We start from the raw sequence: 22,823 nt of genomic DNA, 5'->3' as shown, positions 1-22,823 counted from the left end.
TGTTTTTCAAAATACTTATATATACTAAAATGCAAATGCCCTCAAGCCAAAGACCCCTCAAGCCAAGGAACACTACTGTAATTGAACAAATTTTGTTGTGTTGACTTGTTACAATGAAGAAGAACATACTTTTTGGGTGACTATGGGAGCATTTCCGGAAGTAGGTATTATAATGGGCATACTGTATGATTTTTGCAAATGTTAGGTGATTTGGAAGAGGGCTCCAGGCAGCATGATTGGTTACTGTAAAGAAGGGAGTATGATTCTATGATCACGTAAAATGTGAGAAGACCAGACCAAGACTACACTGTGATTGGCAAAGAAGCAGGAATCACTTCCACTATTCCTTTTTTTAAATCATTATTGTTGAAAGTATTACATAATGCCCCTTTTACCCCCATTGACCTCTTCTAGCCTGCCCCCCCCCCATGCCCAAGCCTTCACCACCCTATTGTCTGTGTCCATGGGTCATGCATACATGCATACAAGTTCTTTCCTTGATCTCCTTCCTCCACCTTCCCTCTGAGATAAGGGGATATTTGGTCCATTTTATGTTTTAGACAGTGATTTTGTTTTGTTTCACCCAGTCATAATCATGGAGTGGTCTTAGAGCTGTATCCATCTCAGTCACAGAGTAGTCTTGTCTGATGCTATTCTGCCAAACTGTGGTAAAGACCAATGCCTACTTGACAGCATCCAGCTATCAGGACTGCTTTTTTCTTTCTCAGGAATAATGTATATTTATTTCATGAAACTTAAGAGACACAGAAAGCATTGAGAAGAAAATGGAATGCTTCCTGGTAGTCATTTTCCCCCTGAATGGGGATGCCAGGGAGAGGGAGAAAACAGGAAATCATGTCATCATGTGAGAGCTGGCCCTGCTGTAGTGCTTCAGCTCTTGGCAGCCCTGAGGCCCTGCAGCAAGGAAAGCTGAAAAGAGAGTACCGCCTCCCTCCACCCCCCAGCTGGCTCAGCTGTGGTGGTAAAGATAGCAGTAACCAAGCTGCATTCAGAAGGCAGCATTCAAAGTCAATGATTTGGAAGGTTCTCCATGGCATACATCCTACAATTGCCAGCATTGAGCTTTTCCAGTCAATATAGTCCTTACTGCATACTAAATACATGTGTTAACTTCTCTAAAACGCATCACAATTCTATGAAGTAGGTCTCCTTGTTATCTCATTTTATAGATGAGGAAACATATGGAGAGGTTCAAAAAACAATCTGCCCATCATCACAGAGCTGGGAAGTGAAATATATGGAATTTAAATTTAAACTGTCTGGCTCTGGGGAATGTGCTACTAACCAATATCAAATAGTGTTATTTTTCTAGCTGGGTCCACTTTGAGTATTAAAACTTTTATTTTAATAGTTATTAGGTTCCAAAACAACCCTATCACCTCTCTCTATTTCTATCTCTGTTATCTCTCTGTTTCTCTCTCTCTATCTCTCTCTCTCTCTACTAGTACTAGTGTATATATAGGGACACATATAAAATGGACTTTACAAGTTTTTAACTTTTGCCCTGAACCCTGAGGGGTCCAGGGTTCAGTTTTGGTCAGGGGCATGTGCCCCAGTAGGGGGTTGTGCAGGAAGCAGCCAATCAATGACTCTCATCATTGATGTTTCTATCTCTTCTCTCCTCTCTGAAATATTAGTAAATAAAACAAAAATCCTAAAATTTTTAAACTTTATGTAGAATTACAAAAATGATGGCATGCAAACTATGCCATGAGACTATATGCTCTTTTCTATGCATTAAACTATGTATAAAATATTCAACCACTCTAAAAATTATACAATGAGAATCTGTTGCTAAATTCCATTTTTTTTTTAAATAAAGGACCTAATAAAATTCTCCAACCTCTTGCTAAGTGCTAAGGGATGAGTATCTGTTCAGGTTCATTTTTAATTCCTCTTTTTATGCAATTCCCTATCTCTGTGTTTTAGCCTGCCTCATTCTAGACTGGGATGGGGCATCTCAAGAGAAGCCACTTCCTGCTTAAGGGTAATATGAAGCTAGACCCACCCTCATTGCACAATGTCATCACAGATTTCTAGGTAAAACCATCAAATGCATCTGGCAAGAGCAGCTTGAAAAATTCTGTTGAATAATTTTCTACCCTATGTGTTTTTCAGCTCTATAGGTAACAAGAGGCAAAAGCCTTGGCCATCCTTTATAAATGGAGCTTGATAACCACCTATTTATTCCAGATGAGAATTAATTAAAAATAGGCATTCTACAAAATACACTATATTCATCACCTTTAGGTTAGACATCAAGGTGATTAGAAAAATTATCAACTCTTAGGCAGCATGAGTGCTTTATGGACCCATTTGTATTCTACCAAATAGCAACTTAGAGCAAATTCTTTAATTTTATATTCCATTCCCTATAGAACTTTATAATGCTGAACCAGTCAAATTAATGAATTACATGCTAATTTTGCAATTGGACATAACTGATATACTGTATATCAGCACCTCTGCCATAGAATCACTGAGTAACATTCAGCAAGTGTCCTTCTCAGTGAAATGAGGCAAACTACTTTATCTGTATCCAAAATCTTACACTGAATAAAGGACTGTTCATAATAACCACTGCAAAAAAAATCTTTAAAACTAGACACAGATTATGGCCAATTCAGTGTCACAAACATTTATTAATCACCAGTAATGTGCCAAATAATTTGGACACAAAAATGACAAAGGCAAGTGCCTGAAACTAATATAATATGGTATATCAACAGTAATTAGAATATAAATTAATTTTTACAAAGTATATAACTTCTTGACACAGATAATAGGATGCTTTAAGTATATTATTTTAATAATGAAGAATAAATAAAAGATACATACATTTTTTGAACCCAGCTAGAATCAAGAATTACAGTATCCCAGCTGGTATGGCTCAGTGGTTGAGCATTGAACCATGAACTAAGAGGTCACTGGTTTGATGCCTGGTCAGGGCACATGCCCAGGAATAGAACTGGCTCAATCCCCAGTGGGGTGTGTACAGGAGGCAGCCAATCAATGTTTCTCTCTCATCGATATTTCTATCTCTCTAGCCATCTCCCTCCTCTCTCCCTCAAAAAATCAATAAAAACTAATTTAAAAAAAGAATTACAGTTGATTTAATTCAATAAGAGGTTAGTGGACATCTCTGGTCATCTATCACTTTGCCAAATGTTCTGCAGAGTATAAAAGTAACATAAAATGCATTCTCTGACCTTGAAGAATTTTCAATCTAACCAGAGATTGACCATACCTTGAGAAAGTAATTTTGTTCCAGAGCAAAACAGCCCATGATTGGATGTTAAAATGAGTTACTAATAGATGCAATAGAGTTTAGGAATCAGAAAAAAAAATCGATGTGTTTGGAATTTTCAGAGATAGATTCTTGGAAAAGATGAGAATTTAGCTGACCCTTAACTGTCCAATGGATAGAATTTCAATTAAATGACCAGTAATTAGGAGAATGTGTTAAATAAGGCAGAAAAAATAGCATGAACAAAACTAAAAAGATAAGACTAATCTCGGGCCCTAACCGGTTTGGCTCAGTGGATAGAGCGTTGGCCTGCAGACTGAAGGGTCCCAGGTTCGATTCAGGTCAAGGGCATGTACCTTGGTTGCGGGCACATCCTCAGTAGGGGGTGTGCAGGAGGCAGCTGATTGATGTTTCTCTCTCATCGATGTTTCTAACTCTCTATCCCTCTCCCTTCCTCTGTAAAAAAACAATAAAATATATTAAAAAAAAAAAAAGACTAATCTCGGGTAGGTTTGTGGAGAGAGATTACCCTGACTAAAGCAGGTAAGAGATATGAACTGCTAGGAAGTAATCTAATTATGATGAGAATCAAGTGAGTGAATATTGATAGGAATACCTTGTAAAATACCTAAACCTATGAATGAGATAAAACATGCCATCTCCAAACAAAGTTTGGAAATTGTGTTTTCAGTCTTTATCACACTTAAAGTGATTACTTGATTACTTAACCTAATATAGTTTAGCACATCTTCCTACACATACAGACCTTTGTACTATATAAAGCAACTCGCTGGCCTACATAGTGTACCTAATATTCCATAAAAGTGACCATTAGCAAAGGCAAGCCAAATTTAGCTATAGCCCCACGTAGCCGTTCCCCTCCGCTTGTGGCTACAAAGATAGCAAGAGTCCTCATTTCAGAAGAGAAGTGCTCTATTTAAATAATTATTTTAATTACCTTAACTAATATTCTAATATTACATTTTTGTCAAGGGAATAAAAGAACAAGTATCCTGTTTGGTCAAGGAGTCTTGCAGAAGATAGAAATTAACAATTGATGTTAAGAATCATTAGACTTAATTCAGTGATCATATATGTTAGGTTAGTAATATTTTTATTAAATTATTTGGGGTGACATTGGTTAATAGGTCCATATAGGTTTCAAGTCTACATCTCCAGGACACATGATCTGCACATGGCATTATATGCCCACCACCAAAAGTCAAATCATCTTCTGTAACTCTTTGTTACTCCCCACCCCCTTCCCACTGGTAACCACCATACTGTTGTCTGTGTCTATGAGTTTCAGTTTTATATTCCACATATGAATGAAATCATATGGTTCTTAGGTATTTCTGACTGATTTATATTGCTTAGCATAATAATCTCAAGGTCCCTCCATGTTGTTGCAAATGGCAGTATTTTATCTTTTCTGATGGCTGAGTTGTGTTCTGTGGTATATATGTACTATATCTTTTTTATCCAATCCTCTATTGAAGGACACTTTGGTTATCTCCAGGTCTTGGCCACTGTGAATAATGTTGCGATGAACAATGCATATGTCTTTGTGAATAAATATTTTTGAGTTTTGGGGTAGTTACCCAGAAGGGAGATTGCTCTCAGAACCCTTTCTACTTGTTTGGTTAAAGGATCTTTCCTGACTGGAGACTCAGAAGAGAGAAATTTGGAGAATAAATAGGTTTTTATTTGGAATAATAACTCCAGTGCAATAACTAATAATAGTTAATAGTAACTCACAGAATAGGTGGACCAATGTATCTTTAAAATCAAAGATCAGCATTATATACATTTAAACCTGTAAATTCCATGGTCTAACTATAAAGCAAGAATTCTTAGATCCCCATAAAAGAAGTTTGGGTAGGTGTTAACTCCCTTACAAAACTTGGTTGGTTAGGAGTAGGTTCACTTGCATATAACCGCCTTACTTACAGCCGTTTAGACAAATGGAGATTTGATTTTCTTTAGAGAGAATCCAAGAGGAAGATAGGCTAAGGCTCTTGTTGGTGGCTCCATGATGTCACTTGGGACAAAGCTCCGTCTGGTTTTCTAATAAGCATCCTTAAATGACTTCTTCTTACATCACATTGTCCAGAAATACGTCACATGAACCACCCCTAGTTGAAAGGTTGGCTGAGAAATCAAGTTTTTAATTGTGTAGTCCCAAATAAAAGTGACAAGGAAGGAAAGGAATTATGTGGGCCAGTTAGCAAACTCTATGAACAACACAAAATCAATGATTATAGTGTGACCTCAGCCATGACAGTATGTCTGTTAAAGCACTGCTAAGTAAACTGGGTCTGTAACCCAGAACTCCACTCTAGGTGCCACACAAAGTCCATTTTCCAGGCTTTCTTAAACTCGTTCATTTTGAACCTTTATGTTACATTTTTGTCCAGTGGATTTCTTGGAGAACAGCCCAAGCACAGCTTCTGTCCAGACATAGAAAAGGTTTGTCTGTAGTGCTGCTGTGGCTGCAAGGGCAAGACGGATCTATGAAGATTTCCATTCAGGCAGACAGTTATCGACTGATATATCGTGGCTGATCATTGACAGAGCTAACTCAGGCAAGTGGGAAAAAGTGGGGGGGGGAAGAGAAACTACAGGTATAGTATGATGCCTTTACCGTTTCTGATTTTGTAAGAAAGAAGCAAGTGGTGGTATCCTAAGAGCTGTCAAGTTCCTGAAATAAAATATCTCAGTATCTATGAGCTTCAGACACATAGTAGGTGTTCAAGTAGTATTTTTTGAGTAATTGTTTTTGTCTATTTACCCTTATCAAAATGTGCACAGAAGCTGGCTATAAAAAGTAGCATTTTCTATGTACTGTAATGAGGCAGTCAAACGTTTAGTTGGTTTACATCTCTGTGAATAAAGGCTCTCTGAGGAACCCAGAGGGAATGCTGGCTGTGATCTCTTGCTCTGACGGTCTTGCCTTGTGATAGTCTTGCCTTATCTTTTATATGACCTGGCAGATTTTTTTTTTTTTTACTCACATCCAGTGTACATCGAATCTATAGGAATCAGTTTCTAAGCCATTTGGCCACCAAGCAGATTATTAACATTGAAAAATCAATTTAAAGCCGTTTTTAAGTGTTTAAAATCATCTTCTAATTTCCTAAATCAGAATGTAAATCAGCCTGAAATGGAGGTTAGGGACTATCAGTCAATACATCAGTTGATCAAGCACTGAGTTGGTGTTGAAGGGCATTGAAGATGCAGGACTAACAGCCCCTGCTCTTGACAATTTATAATCCATTTGAGGAGACAATGTGTGTGCAAATTATGCCACATTATATTACAACTTGTCAAATTAATAGAATGGATAATAAATACTTCATTTTTTCCAACAAATAAATCTGGACTTTCCTAAAGTGGGAACATGGAGCAAATATGTCCTGCTATGTAACTCAAATTTTGAGATCCTGATAGAAGGATTAGAGTATAAAGTACTGTTTACCTTAGATAACCTATCAGGAATTCATTTGAATTCACATAGGAGAAAATAAAAAACAATTATTCTTTTTCTTCTTTTCTTAAATTAGGTCATGGCACTAAAGGAGTATTTGAGCTTCTGTCTGGATGGCGGAGAACCAGAGAAAATCTGCCCTTCAAAGACAGGGTAGCAGATGCCTATTCTGATGTGATGGTCACCTATACCATGACCAGCTCCCTGTACCTCATTACCTTTGGCATGGGTGCCAGCCCATTCACAAACATAGAGGCTGTCAAGGTCTTCTGTCAGAACATGTGTGTCTCCATTCTGTTAAACTACTTCTACATTTTTTCTTTCTTTGGCTCCTGCCTGGTCTTCGCTGGCCAACTAGAGCAAAACCGCTACCACAGCATCTTTTGCTGTAAAATCCCTTCTGCAGAATACCTGGACCGCAAACCCGTGTGGTTCCAGACAGTGATGAGTGACGGGCATCAGCAGACATCCCATCATGAGACGAACCCCTACCAGCACCACTTTATTCAGCACTTCCTCCGTGAGCATTACAATGAATGGATTACCAACATCTACGTGAAGCCATTTGTTGTCATCCTCTATCTCATTTACTCCTCCTTCTCCTTCATGGGGTGCCTGCAGATCAGCGACAGAGCCAACACCATCAATCTGCTAGCCAGTGATTCCCCGAGTGTTTCCTATGCCATGGTCCAGCAGAAATATTTCAGCAACTACAGCCCCGTGATAGGCTTCTACGTCTACGAGCCCCTCCAGTATTGGAACAGCAGCGTCCAGGAGGACCTGCGGAGACTCTGCAGTGGGTTCACTGCCATGTCCTGGGTGGAGCAGTACTACCAGTTCCTGAAAGTTAGCAACATCAGTGCCAATAACAAGAGCGACTTCATCAGTGTCCTACAGAGTTCATTTCTAAAAAAGCCAGAATTCCAGCATTTTCGCAATGACATCATCTTCTCCAAGGCAGGGGATGAGAACAACATCATTGCTTCTCGCTTGTACCTGGTGGCCAGGACTAGCAGAGACAAGCAGAAGGAAGTCATAGAAGTGTTGGAAAAGCTGAGGCCCCTGTCCCTCTCCAAGAGCATCCGATTCATCGTGTTCAACCCCTCCTTTGTGTTCATGGACCATTACGGCTTGTCGGTCACAGTGCCTGTTCTGATTGCAGGCTTTGGTGTTCTCCTGGTGTTAATCCTGACTTTTTTCCTAGTGATCCACCCTCTGGGAAACTTCTGGCTAATTCTTAGCGTCACCTCAATTGAGCTGGGGGTCCTGGGCTTAATGACATTATGGAACGTCGACATGGATTGCATTTCTATCTTGTGCCTTATCTACACTCTAAATTTCGCCATTGACCACTGTGCACCACTGCTTTACACATTTGTATTAGCAACTGAGCACACCCGAACACAATGTATAAAAATCTCCCTGCAAGAGCATGGGACAGCCATTTTGCAAAATATTACTTCTTTTCTTATTGGGTTGGTCCCCCTCCTATTTGTGCCTTCGAACCTGACCTTCACACTGTTCAAATGCTTGCTGCTCACCGGGGGTTGCACACTTCTGCACTGTTTTGTTATCTTACCTGTGTTCCTAACCTTTTTCCCCCCTTCCAAAAAGCACCATAAGAAAAAGAAACGTGCCAAGCGAAAGGAGAGAGAGGAAATTGAATGCATAGAAATTCAAGAGAACCCTGATCACGTCACCACAGTCTGAAGGTGTAACTAATGGATTATTTTTCTTTTCCAATATTGCACAACGATGCAGGGCGAGTAAAGCTCAGACCTCAGCTGCTTGGGCTGGCCAGGGGTAACAAGGCAAGTCAGATCAAGAGTGAATTCCTCATGACACGTCAAGGTGTCCACTTCTTGGGGGAAAGAGGGAATCAAAGGAGGGGAAACCTTCTTTTCAACCTTGTTCTCCACTAAAGATAAGTTTCTGGATGTGATCTTAGAGCTCTTCCAAGGAATGGATGGGTCAGAGAAGTGTTAAAAGTCCAAAAGAACCAACTGCTTTCAAAAATAAAATGCTTAGGAGAGCTGGAGAGATGGAGAAGAGAGGGAAGGGGGCCTCCAAATAGGGAAAAAGACATAGAAAATGCAAACTTCCGTGGCACTTTTCATAGTTGGTCTTTGAACAGGTTGGTCAAAGGAAACCTATGCACTTGGGAAGTACGTTTTTAATCCCGTCTAAACCAAAGGACTTCCCGATCCATTTTCTGTGTACATATATGTGTGTCTTTACTGTACATTGGCATTTGTGTGGAGGGAGATGTCCATTTGCAGATAGGCTGGCCTTTCTCTAGAAAGTCACATCAGCCTTAGCCAAATAAGGAGCCTTCGTGGCCATTCAAAATCAACTCCAGTGTTTCCGCAGCAAGAGTATTATTCAACTGTGTTAAGCAAAATGATCAGAGATGTGACTCTATTAGATTCTACATATCATGTTGTCAGTCTTTGAGATTCTTGCTTTGGAAGACTTAGCAAAAAAACACAAAGGGCATATGAATTAATTGCCACATGGACAAGGTTTAAAATCTCGTGGTTGAGCTAAATAGTTGGCATGTTTTTTTTTATTGGCTTTTAATGGTTCTCTATAATTAAGGAGGCTGATTTGGCTGCTTTCAGAGAGCTCAATCACTGCAAATGAGCATTTTTATATGTACTGTCTATACATGTGTATATAAGGGTGCACTAGTTAGTGTGTGTGTGTGTGTGTGTGTGTGTGTGTGTGAGAGAGAGAGAGAGAGATAGAGAGAGAGAGAGAGAGAGAGAGAGAGATAATGCAATAGTTAAAGTGTTCTCATTTCAGATGGTAAAAATATATTGCCATGGAAGAGAGAAAATTACTTTATAAGAAAGGAGGCATAACTAGGAAGCTAGTAGAATGATATGGAGTAAATGGGCCCATCATCATTCATCATGCACCATCTACTGGTTCTCAGTGTATTGAAAACATTCTAATCCTATAAAGTCTCTTGTGTTCCTTGAATTGATATTTGGAACATTAACCCAAGCCACAGTCACTACCATGGTGGTCACTGAAACTACTATTTTGTAACTTCTTGCCGTATTATTGTTCTAGTTACCTGAAAAGTGCTCCTTGGTAGGCCCACTTTCTAGGGTTATTGTAGCTTCCCACGGGTGGCAAGTAATTGTAATGGTGGCTGAATCCTCTCTCAAAAAAAGCTTAAAAGCTAAAGTTTAGAACTGCGCCCCAGCAGATAGACTAAGTCTGTTGGATGCTTACTTGGATTAATGTTGTGCATCCTGTCACAGAAAATTACTAGAAAATGCCTTTTCCTGTGCCAAGTAGTAGAATAAGTTAATTTTCAGGTAGGACTGAACAAATATCCAATGATTATAAAATCTGTTAGTAAGCTCTTTTACCTGGAAAAGAGCAACTGTTTCCCACTAACTTTGGTTGTATATTGTAATTGAATCTCAAATATTAAATCTAAAAAAAAAAAGGAAAAAAGTCAATCTCCTGGACTCAGTTAAATTCAGAAAAGAGCTATAGTAGATGTAGTCTTTGGAAATCAACTTTATGGATGAATGAAGTAACAAAACAGTGTACCTTTTATAAATAAAGAGTTTACCATAATATTAAGGGAAAGGAGAACTGTTTCTAAAAAAACACACACACAAAAAAAAACTTTAGCCAAACTTTATTTTATTAAATGGAGTTTGATTTGTCCTACCTTGACGCAATTGAGTTCCTGTTAGAAATTATGTATGTCTTTTCAATTGTGTTCATCTGGTCACAATATCAATAGATCAAGTATGGAAAATAATTGCCATAAACATAGGGTTATTGTTCTTGCATTATACGTAAAGTCATGTCACAGATCACCCTAGCCTTTTACCTCCTGAACTGCTCTGCTAGAATGAACTGGTGTTTGGCACTAGTAGACATGCAGACCATGATCTCATATCTGAAACAGAAATTTCTGAAGAATTGGATGTGGTTTTTTGGTGAGGGGTGGGAGGGTGGAGGGCAGGATTCTTCTTTCACAGTTTACTAATTATTTGTGAAGATTTGTTTTACCCCTCTTTACATCTCTTTCAAAAGATGAGAGGTAATCACCTGAGGAAATCCATTAATTATCATATCACTCTACTCCTTTCCAGGTCATGCCATCCTCCCAAGCACTTACCAATTTTTAAAAAGCTTGCCTACTTTTTCCTTAATTACCTACAATTGCACATGCACAGAATGTTGCAGGATGATACATAAAGAAAGAATCGAGCATGCCAGTTGCCAAATGCATATGGGAATAGTGGTATATATTGCCAAACCACTGATATTTCTAATATCATTTACATAGTGTCTATTTGGAAGAGGAAAAAATAGTTCTTTTGGGGGCTATATCTTCAAGGATTAAAGTGACTAAGATAAATATGAATTTCTCATTGCTCAAGTGACTAGAGGTGTGGAATTTTAGAAGGTCATTTTCTTTTCCAGAATACTATGTGAACTGTAGCAATAAATCACTGAAATGGAATTTCTTGTTCTGGAAGAGTTAATATACCACTCAAATGCCCTAACTCAGCCCCAGGCAGTAATTTAAGTCCAGGAAGACTCTAACAGCATCATATGACCTCCCAACCTCACTCTGGAACAGATGTTTCCAAGAATTCCATTTACTGAATGCCAAAATACATTCTAAAATATGAGATCATGATTTGCAGATTAACACCCAACCTCTGCCTTTTTCAATAGCTTGTGTGCAACTCTCCCTGTTCTTTGTCCACTTGTGAAATAATGATGGTGTCCAAATAAGGAACTTATATACTGCAAGAAGATGGCCAATCAACTCCTAGAAGAGAAGAAACCTTCAGGATATGCCTCAGATATGTAGAATATTTTATTTTGTTGGAACATGATTTTTTCCTTAAAGTGAGAGGTTTCAAGTTTGTAAAAACCACACGTTTTCTTAATTTAAAATGAATGTGAATTTGTTTTCTTCCATCAGAATTTATATTTAAATTGGAGAAACCATAAGAGCCTACTCTCTATGATGGTAAATAAAGCTTCAAAGAGGTACTCACTTAAATTGTAGAAAGAGATTTGGCTACAAGTTAAATTCTTAACCTATTATACTTAAAGGTAATCATATGCTAACTTCAACCTTACTGACTTTTTTCTAAATGAAGGGTGTACTTAAAGGTCATCCAATTAATTCTTTCAGGAACTGTGAACCTCTTTGAAAGTTGTGCATGAATATTCTATGAAAGAATTATTTTCCACTGTGGTTGTATCATGTGAGTGTCCCTTTCCCATTTAATTCCTGTTTATTCCCACCGAATTTTTAGTTTTACCTTGTGAGCTTAGAAGAAAAATTGTGACAGAGGAAGCTCCTATGATTCTATAATAGCCATTCTTGAATGTTGAATTCAAGAGGGTGAAAGCTTTGTCCATTTTGTAATTACCCATTACACCTTCCCATAATAAGCTAATCTTTCTAGGCTTGTGGTTAGAGCTAGAGATTAACCATTGCCATTCAGAATTAGATGTATTTTTATACATTGGCTGTAAATATCATAATTACAGTCACATATTTTTATGACCAAATAGTTAATGAATGCCTGGCACTATGCATGCATTGTTACTAATAGTACATAGATTTTTAAAGACACTATTTTCATGGTTATTGCAACTTTTATTAAAATTATCATATCACCTAGTAATAAATGCCTTGTAGGTTTTGGTCCTAGGGCCTAAATTCCATAGAAAGTTCTTTCCCAAGAAGAACAATTGCCTTTCTTGGGTGTCAGTGGCAGCAACCTCTTCTAGAATGTCTTCTGGAAAAACTTAGAGGCTAAATCTGGCTTCCAGGTAGAGGACCTACCAGATTCTGTGTCAGTCAGTACTTAAGCATCCATTAATGTCCTGTGTTTGCTCATCTCATGGTGATCCGGAGAATACAATGCCTTGAAACTGGAATTTAGATGGTGTCTACTATTGATTGGAGAATTCAATGATTTGCTTAACCTCTTCCCAGAGGGATCTCTCTGTTCAGTCTATTTTGTTGGTGTTTGCAAATGGCATTAATAATCCTTTCAAATGTGAACCTGAAAATTGTAATTTATTTCAAAAGAGATCTAGAAGCACTTTTATTCCTTGAAAAAAAAGGAAAGGAAAAAGACATTTTGCTCTTTCTGTGTCATAAAAAATTTTGTGACCAATTTTATGACATTGATTCCAAACCCATCTATAGCTGAATTGCCATGCCCTTGAAATCTTCCCATCTTGAATCTAAATATAAAACTCAGCATCATTACTGTGGTGCAGGCATTTATACCAACCCTTTGTAAGCAATGATCTGACAATATATTGTGTAGAGGAAAAATGAGCTATTTTTTTACTGGTTTGTCTCCAAAATCATGACTACAAATATATTTACCCAAATGAAAGCAGAAAAATCATAATGGAAGCAACAAAGCCTCTTTGCATCTGGTCCAGCAGGGGTGGGACTATGTATAGTTATAGCAGCAATAAATTATATTGATTTCTAAGCTAAATGGCCAAGATTTGAGTCACCATCATTTTAGATAGAAGGCAAGAGACAATGTTCTGTGTTTGAAGTTTCGTGGAGTTGGGTCAGGCAACATTTGGAATAAGATTAAAAAGATGTTGAGAAATGAGCCCACATGCTTAGACATTAGGATATCTGTATGTAGGCATGATGGAATAGGTGGGGTAAATGCCATATATTTTACAGTTTAGGATACGGCACAGAGAATTGCATGGTGCATTAAAACTATAGATTTTTAACTGCTAGAAAATTGATTATATGCAAATATATCCCACTTGAATATTTTCTTCTCATTTGTCAGATTCATAATCTCATATTTACAGAGAAAGTGCTCCTGAATTTCCAAGCATGAACCAGCAAGTATGAGCCATAGATCACTTTATGGGTGAAAATGGGCTACTGGGATACTCCTTGAAAAGAAGATTCAAGCAAGCTCCCAGATAAGCATTATTCATTCCCAGGGATGGTTATTGGCATTGATCTGATTTTGTACATACTTGGGACATAATGAATACGTTTTTATGTTTTCTCTGTACTTAATGAGGACCTCTCTATTGATGATAGAAAAGTCACTTGCTTTTTTACAAAATGAAAAACAATTCAAAGAGAGAAATATATAGGGTTTAAAAATCATATACTAGACTAATACAGATGACTAGCCTACAGATAACATCATCTCTTTGGCACCTGTAAAGATGCTGTCATAATTAAATGGGCTTATACCCTAAACTGAGAACCTCAATAAGGTACATAATTTTAATGTATTAAATATTTATAAAAAATCATTGCTAAATTTGCACTTTTATAAATTACAGAAAGTCAGTCCCTATTATTTTTCCCAGTTGAAATTTTTCCTAAGAAAATTAAATATTTATAAAAATCATTGCTAAGTTTTCACTTTTATGAATTCTAGAAAGTCAGTCCCTATTATTTTTCTCAGTTAAAGTTTTTCCTAAGAAAGTTCTCATGAGTCAAGCTAGTTAAGAAGACTAAAAAAAAAAAACCAAAAAAAAAAAAAACCAGAAAGAAACTTTAGAAACAGGGGAGTACGAACATCTATTGGGTATTTGTGGCCCCTGCTTCATGTCACATGTTTGTACTTATCTGAAATGGGATTTTAGGGGACATTTTTAGCTGTGTTCTTAGTTTCTTACATGGCTAATGACATGGCAAGACAGAGGAACAGAAAGGTCTCTTTTTCCTCTATTTCCATGGTTATTAGAGCAACCATATTACCAACAGGGGCTCTGTCAAACCAGTGGAGAAAAGAGAACTTGGCAAAGAATTCACCAAAGAATTCCCTAGGAGTAACTAAGAGAGACTGCTATATGTAAAAGAAAAGTGGAGATTATTTTGTGTTATTTTCCAGTTGTGTGTAATTTATCACCTTGGGTTTTGGCACAGGTAGTCTCCAGTATGTTCTGGGAAGCATTTAAGTTATCTAATGTAGGATGGCCAAGAGGATCTTCCCCAGGAAGTGGAAATAGCTTCCATTACTCCATTTGGTTGGTTGGCTGGCTTATTGGTAGCCACAGTAAGAGCTGGAAAAAGACCAAACTATCATATTCCTGCAAGTCCTGCAGCAGTATGCAGCATCTATTCTGAGGTACAATCAAGAAATTCTGGCATCTTTCCTTCTCAAACATAAAAGTGCTGGGTACTGAAAAATTATACTAATATTCATCAATGCAAATATCCCAAAGTTTGGCAGAGTTTAAGTAACAATTTTATTATACTTTTTTATTAGTTATGCATATTTTTCAGCAATAGGCTTTTTTTCTCTTCATTAAGAAATCTGTCACAGATTGTAAAGGGCAGAGATCTCTCTTAGCTACCTCCTAAAGGTATTTAAAGACAAAAATGGCATGCAACATTTGATTAAATGGCAATATATTAAAGCCACAAAGCAATATGATTTATCACCTCTCCTTCATGCTCTTTCACTTTGTAAATTGAGACCAGGCTAAATGTAAAAGAAATACCCATATGTGCAGTCCTATTTGGGCATTCTGGTTAATATGACATTCATTAATATACAATCTCTCAGGACAGTTGTTTGATTGTCTCTACAGACATCCCAGAGCACAATGCTTGGTTCAGGATAATTCACCTGACATTGACTTTGAGGCTACTGAGTGAGGTGCACAATATTCAAATTATCTGTAAATACCTTCAATAAAAATTCCAAGTGAACTTCTTATTCACAGAGGGAAAATTCCGTGTACTTGCTCATCCTAAGCAAAAAGAAAGAAACAAACTTACCAGTATTTGGCATTTTACTTAGCTGTTCTTTTCCACTTGATGTCATTACTATTACTTTGGGCTAATTTGGAGTTCTTAAGCACAGGTCACTGTTGGAAGCTTTAGAATCAGTGAGACGAAAATCACTAGGATGAAACTCTCTTGTCCCATACATAGACAAGTTGTAAGAATGAAAGTGAAAGTTGAGCACGTTCATTTCTTTCCCAAAACAAAAACCCACTAATTCTTAATCCTGGCTAAATAAAATGCTAATTTCTCTAACAAGGAAGAATGATAAAAAGTATGAAATTATGGGACTCCAGTGTCTTATCAATACAGTCCAATAGCAAACCACCACTTTCAGATGTCTTTCCCTTTAAGAACATTATTTTTTTAATATTCGGTTCTTACGTTTCATTCATGAAAACAGCCTCACTTATCACTCCTAAAATAGTGCAAATAAACTAAAAAGCCATTTAAAGCTCTCTGCTTTGTAACTATTTTGGGCTCTAAAACTAAAGATACTTATTGAGGAAAGCCTAACAAAATTTTGAACAAAAATGTCAATATCAAAAATAGTATGAGTTATCTTTTCATCCCCAAATATCTTTGAAGTAGGGAAATCCCACTCTCTAAGAAGCAAATGAGCCCCTCAAAAATCTCATATGAGCCCCTCAAAAATCTCAAAATTGCTTGTAGTTGGTCCATTTTCAAAATTTTCCTCCATTCTCTAAAAGTGAAGAAACAATTTACAAACCAGGTTTTTCTAACTATAATAAAAATAAAGAAATAACAAATTATTCCTCATAGGTTTGCACATGTAAAGATACATTGAACAATTATATTCATTTCATAACTCAATCAAGAGGAATCAAATATTTCCTTGTTTGTTTCATTTTTATTTTCCTCCCTTGAGGTATGATAATTTTAGTAAAATTCCTCAGGATTATTCTGTTTAAGAAATCTATGATCTGAAGCCTAAAGGTAAAAACCTTAAGAAAAAGAACAATAAAGCCTTAGCTACTTGGAAAAGTGTCATCTCAGTTATATTCACTATAAGGCCACTAGGCAAAGTTATTTACAGCATTTTTGACTATTGTCCTCTTATTTTAACAACAACAACAAAAATCTAGTTCCATTAGTCACAATAGGGAATAGTTAAATATGAAAATAGTGATAGATGATACAGGTGTTTACTCTGTAGTTCCTAGGGTTAGTTGACTTTACCAGTTTTGTTCTAAATCACTATCCCAAGCTGGACTGCCCATTCATTCACTGTACTCTCTTTTTCTCTTTCTTTTTTATAAATGTTTTAATTGACTTTAGAGGAAGAGGAAGGGAGAAGGAGAGAGAGAAAAAGATTGATCAGTTGCCTGCTGCAAGCACACTGACAGGGGATCAAACCCATAATCTGAGCATGTGCCCTGACAAGAAATCAACCTGGTGGCCTTATGGTGCAAGAGATGACACTCATCCAAAGGAGCCACACCAGCTAAGGCTCTCCTTCATTTCTTATTGTTAATGTCCCACAGAATGTCATGATATATGACTCCTTCATCTAACATCAGTGGGAACTTTGGGCCTCCTCTCCTTTAGGGATTCTTTTAAACTAGGAATTTAAACTTCTAAAAACATAACATCTCATGACATCACAATGTAACATAACAATCTATACTTCTCTAGTCCTTTAATGAATTGCATTAAAAGTAGTACCATGATAATAGATATCAATTATTCCTACATGGTTAAGGAAAATTCAAAATAACTTGGCATTCCTGAGACATATTTTTATGAATTCCTAAGTTCACAAATATCTTTATAACGTAAATTACTACTAACGTGTTACTGAAATATTTAGATGGTCCTTTAAGGCCCCTAATAATTGTACTAACTTGAAGTCTACAGAAATTTATAATCAGTTCAAAAAATTAAAAAAAAAACTGTACTTGAAGCTTCTCACTGCATTACATTGTATAACTGTAGGAACATTAAATAGAAAAGTGCTTTAACCAACAATTTTTTCCCCTGTGAGAGTTACAGAGATGAGACACTAATAGTCTGGTGGCTCTCAAGCAGTACACAGGCTTACTCACAAAGCATATCCCTTAGTCCGCACCTGAGACAGTTCCAAGGCTGGGTAAAATTAAACATGAACTTAATTACCATTTCTAAATATTAAAACCAAGAATGTTAGCCCTAACTGGTTTGGCTCAGCGGATAGAGCGTCTGCCTGCGGACTGAAGGGTCCCAGGTTCGATTCCGGTCAAGGGCATGTACCTTGGTTGCGGGCACATCCCCAGTAGGGGGTGTGCAGGAAGCGGCTGATCGATGTTTCTAACTCTCTATCCCTCTCCCTTCCTCTCTGTAAAAAAATCAATAAAATATATTTTTTTTAAAAAACAAGAATGTTAAATCTTTGAATACCCAAGTCCACTATTCTCATTAATGATATGGTGGTATTACAAGGCATACACAAATAACCAACTTTCATAGGATTTAAGTGCACCTGATGCCAAAATTATGTTGAAACTATTTAATAACCCACAATTCACTGTAGGAGCTTTTGTTCTTACAGTCATTGACATAATTTGCATGACATAGAGAACTCTGCCTAATAACGTTTCATTTTATATTGTTTTCCATACTTTTTAAACAAAAATGCCCAGAATTTTGTGTGGAAATATTTAGATTTACTTAATAGCCATTTTACTGTCTAAATTTGATAATTTAATCATTAATTTATTTCATTTTGGTTTTTGTTTAGATATGTTCAATTTTTTTTTTATTTATAAAATAATTATCCTTAGAGTAATTAAAACATGTTTTTCTTTTAGGTAAGAATGAGCATGACTAGAAAGGCATGAAATAATAAATTAGAAAATTAAACTGGATAGGTGAACATATTTGCAAGCACTAAAGTTTGGGAAAATAATTACTCATTGTTATGTATATGTGCACCAAGCTGAAATTCCCTGCTGCTTTTAATAATGACAACTGACATGCCAAGCAGTATATATTACTGATCCGTCCGCTTAGCAGACAGTTGCTGATTATTTATTCAGTGAAGAAATAAATGAAAGAATTCTCCTGCCTCTGACTTGTCTGCCTGTGACCTAATGAAAAGTGAGTTGTTTAATAATCTGAATCTGTGAAGCCCTATATGTGGATGTTTTTGTTGTTTTGGCTTATTTTATTTTCTGAAATTCTTCTTGATAACTAGTTACACAGAAATAAGGCCTCATCTAAAGGATAAAGTTCAGGTATTTTGAAACTAACTATCCTTTCCAATAAGTTGAAATACTAGAGCCTACAGCTATACACATCTTGATAGTGAAATAAAAGGGAATGTGATTTAACATGAAAAAAAATACCAAAGGATAGGGATGGGAAAAAAAAAAAAGAGGTTAATAAGGAAAACCAGAACCACAAATGGGAAACTTTTGAAGAGTAAAATAAACAGCTTAACTAAATTTCTAAAATTTTTATTTGGTTTCTGTTTGTTAGCTTATTTGTTTGTTTGTTTTAAATAAACACATGGGAAGGGGTCAAAAAATGTTGACATATCTAAATCTACAAAAGTGTGTTAGCTGTTAACCATTTAAAAAAATAATACCAGAAATTCAGTGTATTTTAGGGTCAAGATGGGTTCCTAGAGCAGCTCTATATTGCTTGGGATTATGTTCATTTACTCAGCAAATACTTAGGAGCACCAATATTGGTGCTAGGTTCAGAGGAAATACCAGTATTCAAAACTCTTGACCTTGAGGCACCTATGATCTGTTGAGAAAACTTCTGGCTGGCATGTTCCAGGAAGGCATCATGAAATGATCAACATTGAAACTTGGATAAGATTCTATTAGACAGAGATGAGGGCATGAGCACCATAGTCTGGAAGAAAGTGGAATACATAAGAACATACAGACTGGAAAGCAGGTGGTCCAAGATGAAGACTATTAAATATGAGATCATTGGAACCCAAAGGAGAGTGACTAAAGGTGGAATATTGTAAAGTAAGGATCACCAAGTATGGGGAACTGTTTGGAGTTGAAAGTGAGATCATGAAGGGAAAGCTTGTTCTGAGATATTATATTCTTGGGCTTGAGTGCAGTGAAAGGTTTACACAATATAAACACCGCTGCCCCCTTTCTGTGTTTTATCTGTTAAAGCAAAGGACCCAAAAATTCAGCAACTACGCTTACATTTTAATCTTAATTGCTTAGAATATAGCATTTGCAAGAGCCATTTTAGGGCATGAGTTTGCTTCTTTTGTTAGTGGAATGTCATCATATTCTGTCATAGGTGCCTATGGCCATCTGGTCACCACATACACACCTGGTGTCTCTCAATGTACAAGAGTGAGATACTGACATGGATCAATTGGAATCCAAACCTTCCAGAAAAACAACTCAAATTAATATGCTTAGACTAATCACCTCAGTTAATATTATTAGTTTTGGCAACGATTCAAATAATACCTGCCTAATAGGGTAGGTATTGTTATTCCTACTTTATAGATTATTAAGAAAACATTGTAAGCAAGTACCCTCTTCCTATGGTGCAGCACATCTTCTTTTCATCATAAATCAATAGGAATGGTGCCTGTACAGAAAGATACAAATGCAAATTATATGTGATGAAAATAAGTGCGTAGATTTTTCTCTATGCTCTTTTCTATATGAGAAATTTAAGACAATGCTCTAGTTCAGTGGTCGGCAAACTCATTAGTCAACAGAGCCAAATATCAACAGTACAACGATTGAAATTTCTTTTGAGAGCCAAATTTTTTAAACTTAAACTTTTTCTAATGCCACTTCTTCAAAATAGACTCGCCCAGGCTGTGGTATTTTGTGCAAGAGCCACACTCAAGGGGCCAAAGAGCCGCATGTGGCTCGCGAGCCGCGGTTTGCCGACAACTGCTCTAGTTAAAATGCTTAAAACTATTTTTAAGTCATATATTTAAGAGTCACTTTTACTTTCTTTGGAGATCACAGGAGGATATAAAAATGTACATAGTTTTAAATGAATTGATTTATATATTGACCTTTTCTTTTTTTATAATTAGAGTCTTAATTATAATAATAATCAGTGCTCCTCAAAACCAGCAAGCAGGATTATAAGGAAGTTTGGAGGAATATTTTTTAACCTTTAAGCCTGAAATAAGCATTTCTTAATAATGTTGCTCGCAGTTAAAGATAAAGTTGGAGTTGTGTGGGGAAGCCACATTTGAGAGCTTCCAAGAGTTATGTATTCACAGAGTTGGATGGACATACATCCACCAGCCAAATAGCCATAGGAGTCTGTGGCCCACACACAACTCTAAAAGACATTAGGGTAATTCTAGAATTAGCAGACTTTGGTCCTCAAAATGTGCTGCATATCCGAATGACCTACGGAGATTGTTAAAGTCTCAATATCCAGACTTCATGCCAGGCCATTTAAATTAGTGTCTCCACTAGTGGGACTCGGGTCTCAGTATTTTTGTAAGTTCCCCCAGTGAGTTCATGTGGAGCCAAATTTCAAAGCCAGTGGCTTAGACCACGGAGTCAACAAATTCAATCTAATAAATACTGATAGAGCCCTTATGTTGAGTGAAGATTTAAAAGTCATAATACAAAGGATCTGTGGCAAGCAAGAACTTGTAAAGTCCCAAAGGGCATACCTAGAGGGTAGAGAGATTATTTCTGGTGGAGTCAAACCCAATAGAAATACATTGTATTAAAGAGCACTTAAGATGAGGTTAGTTTTGGTCTGAGCATCCCATGTGATGTGAATAGCATTAGCAAAATCATAAGGAAACAAAAGCACAGAATGTGTTCCTGGATCAATGAACTCAAATTTTGCTCGAGTGCGTGTTTCCAGTAGAGAAGTTGAATTTTGTAGAAGCAGAAAAGTTTGGTATAGGATCCCATGAGTGTCATACTGAAGAATTAACAATCATTTTGATAAACTTTTGAAATAACCTTTTAAAAACATTGTTATTAGTGTCAGGATTTAGAAGAAATATTAGTCTGCAGTGATATAAATATAAAATGAATTGGAGATGAAAAACCTGGACCAAAAATATGTTAGAAGGATAATAATGATAATGGTATGAAATAAGGTTGTGGCAGTGAAAATAAAAAGGGAGAAATGAATGCAATCAATAGTATAGCACAAAAACCTATGTCCAGCAATAGCCTAGATACCCAAGAATTTTCTAGTGCCCAAAGCAGCAGAATAACAATTAAATATGTTAGTTGGTTTGATAAGGTATTGCAATAACTCTTTAAATGATCTATTCACTCTAATACTCTAAATCATATCTTAAAATTCATATTCCTATGGCTTTGATATCCAAAAGTACCTGTTGTTACCACAATATATCAGGGAATTACTCTGTATAGAATGGTTGATTTGTTTCTCCACATAGCTAGCTTGGGGAGAAAACTGGTTTAATTGGTTCATCTTATTGACATTGTTTCAGTAGAGTAAAAAAGAATGAGTCCAAGAGGAAACAAAATTTTTAGGAAAACTGATAGGTACATCTGATCTTTTGTGCTTTTCTCCAGGTTAAATTGTAAAGTATATAATATTATCTGTATAATATGTATAAGGTCTAAATAATTCACAATATCTAGATTAATCTACAGATGGAAACATCAATACAACTTGAAAATAATTCTTGAAATTTGTTTGCATTTTATGGAATTTAACTTTTCAGATGACTTATACTTAGAAACAAGATCACCATTCTCCTCCGAATTAGTGAGCTGGTTTTTAATCATCTTCTCTAAAAGTTTTGTGTAAGTCAAATACTTCTACTCTATCATAAAGATAAGACGTAATTTTTAACATCAGCATTGGTTAATTTTGGATATGTATGTAAAATGTAATTTTTTACAACATATCCTTACATATAGCAGTTACATAATTTAGTAGATGGCCTGTCTCTAATTTAATACTGTTCCTATGGAATAATTGACCTGCAAACACCTCGCCTTTATAGATATACTAGAGGCCCGGTGCACAAAATTCATGCACGTGTAGGGTCCCTAGCCCTGGCTGGCAATCAGGGCTGATCTGTGGGGCGACTGGCGAGGCCATCAAGGGGCCCACGCTGGCACCCACCTTGGCTGGCTGGCCCTACCCCCTGCCGCCGTTGCTGCCAGTTGCTTCCATTTGCCGCCTTGGCTGGCCTGGGGCCTGCGGGCTGGGGGCAGCTCCTGCATTGAGCGTCTGTCCCCTGGTGGTCTGTGTGCGTCATAGCGACTGGTTGTTCTGCCGGTCTGTCGATTTGCATATTAGGCTTTTATTAT

At 36.8% G+C, this 22,823-nt stretch overlaps 1 protein-coding gene across 2 annotated transcripts in view; it reads left to right on the top strand.

Moving 5' to 3' along the window:
• Positions 1-8,465, top strand: part of PTCHD4 (patched domain containing 4) — a gene marked incomplete at both ends in the record, with an annotated part of 167,498 nt that extends 159,033 nt beyond the window's left edge. For both annotated transcript variants that reach the window (XM_079781583.1, XM_079781582.1), the window contains one exon: positions 6,832-8,465. In XM_079781583.1, the coding sequence (XP_079637709.1) occupies positions 6,832-8,465 (1,634 nt within the window). The remainder of the gene's footprint in view (positions 1-6,831) is intronic.
• Positions 8,466-22,823: the final 14,358 nt, after the last annotated feature.

This window comes from Cnephaeus nilssonii, assembly GCF_951640355.1.
Source record: "Cnephaeus nilssonii genome assembly, chromosome: 9".
Taxonomy (NCBI): Eukaryota; Metazoa; Chordata; class Mammalia; order Chiroptera; family Vespertilionidae; genus Cnephaeus; species Cnephaeus nilssonii.
Note: the sequence above shows the minus strand (reverse complement) of the source record. Positions and strands in the feature narration are given on the sequence as shown.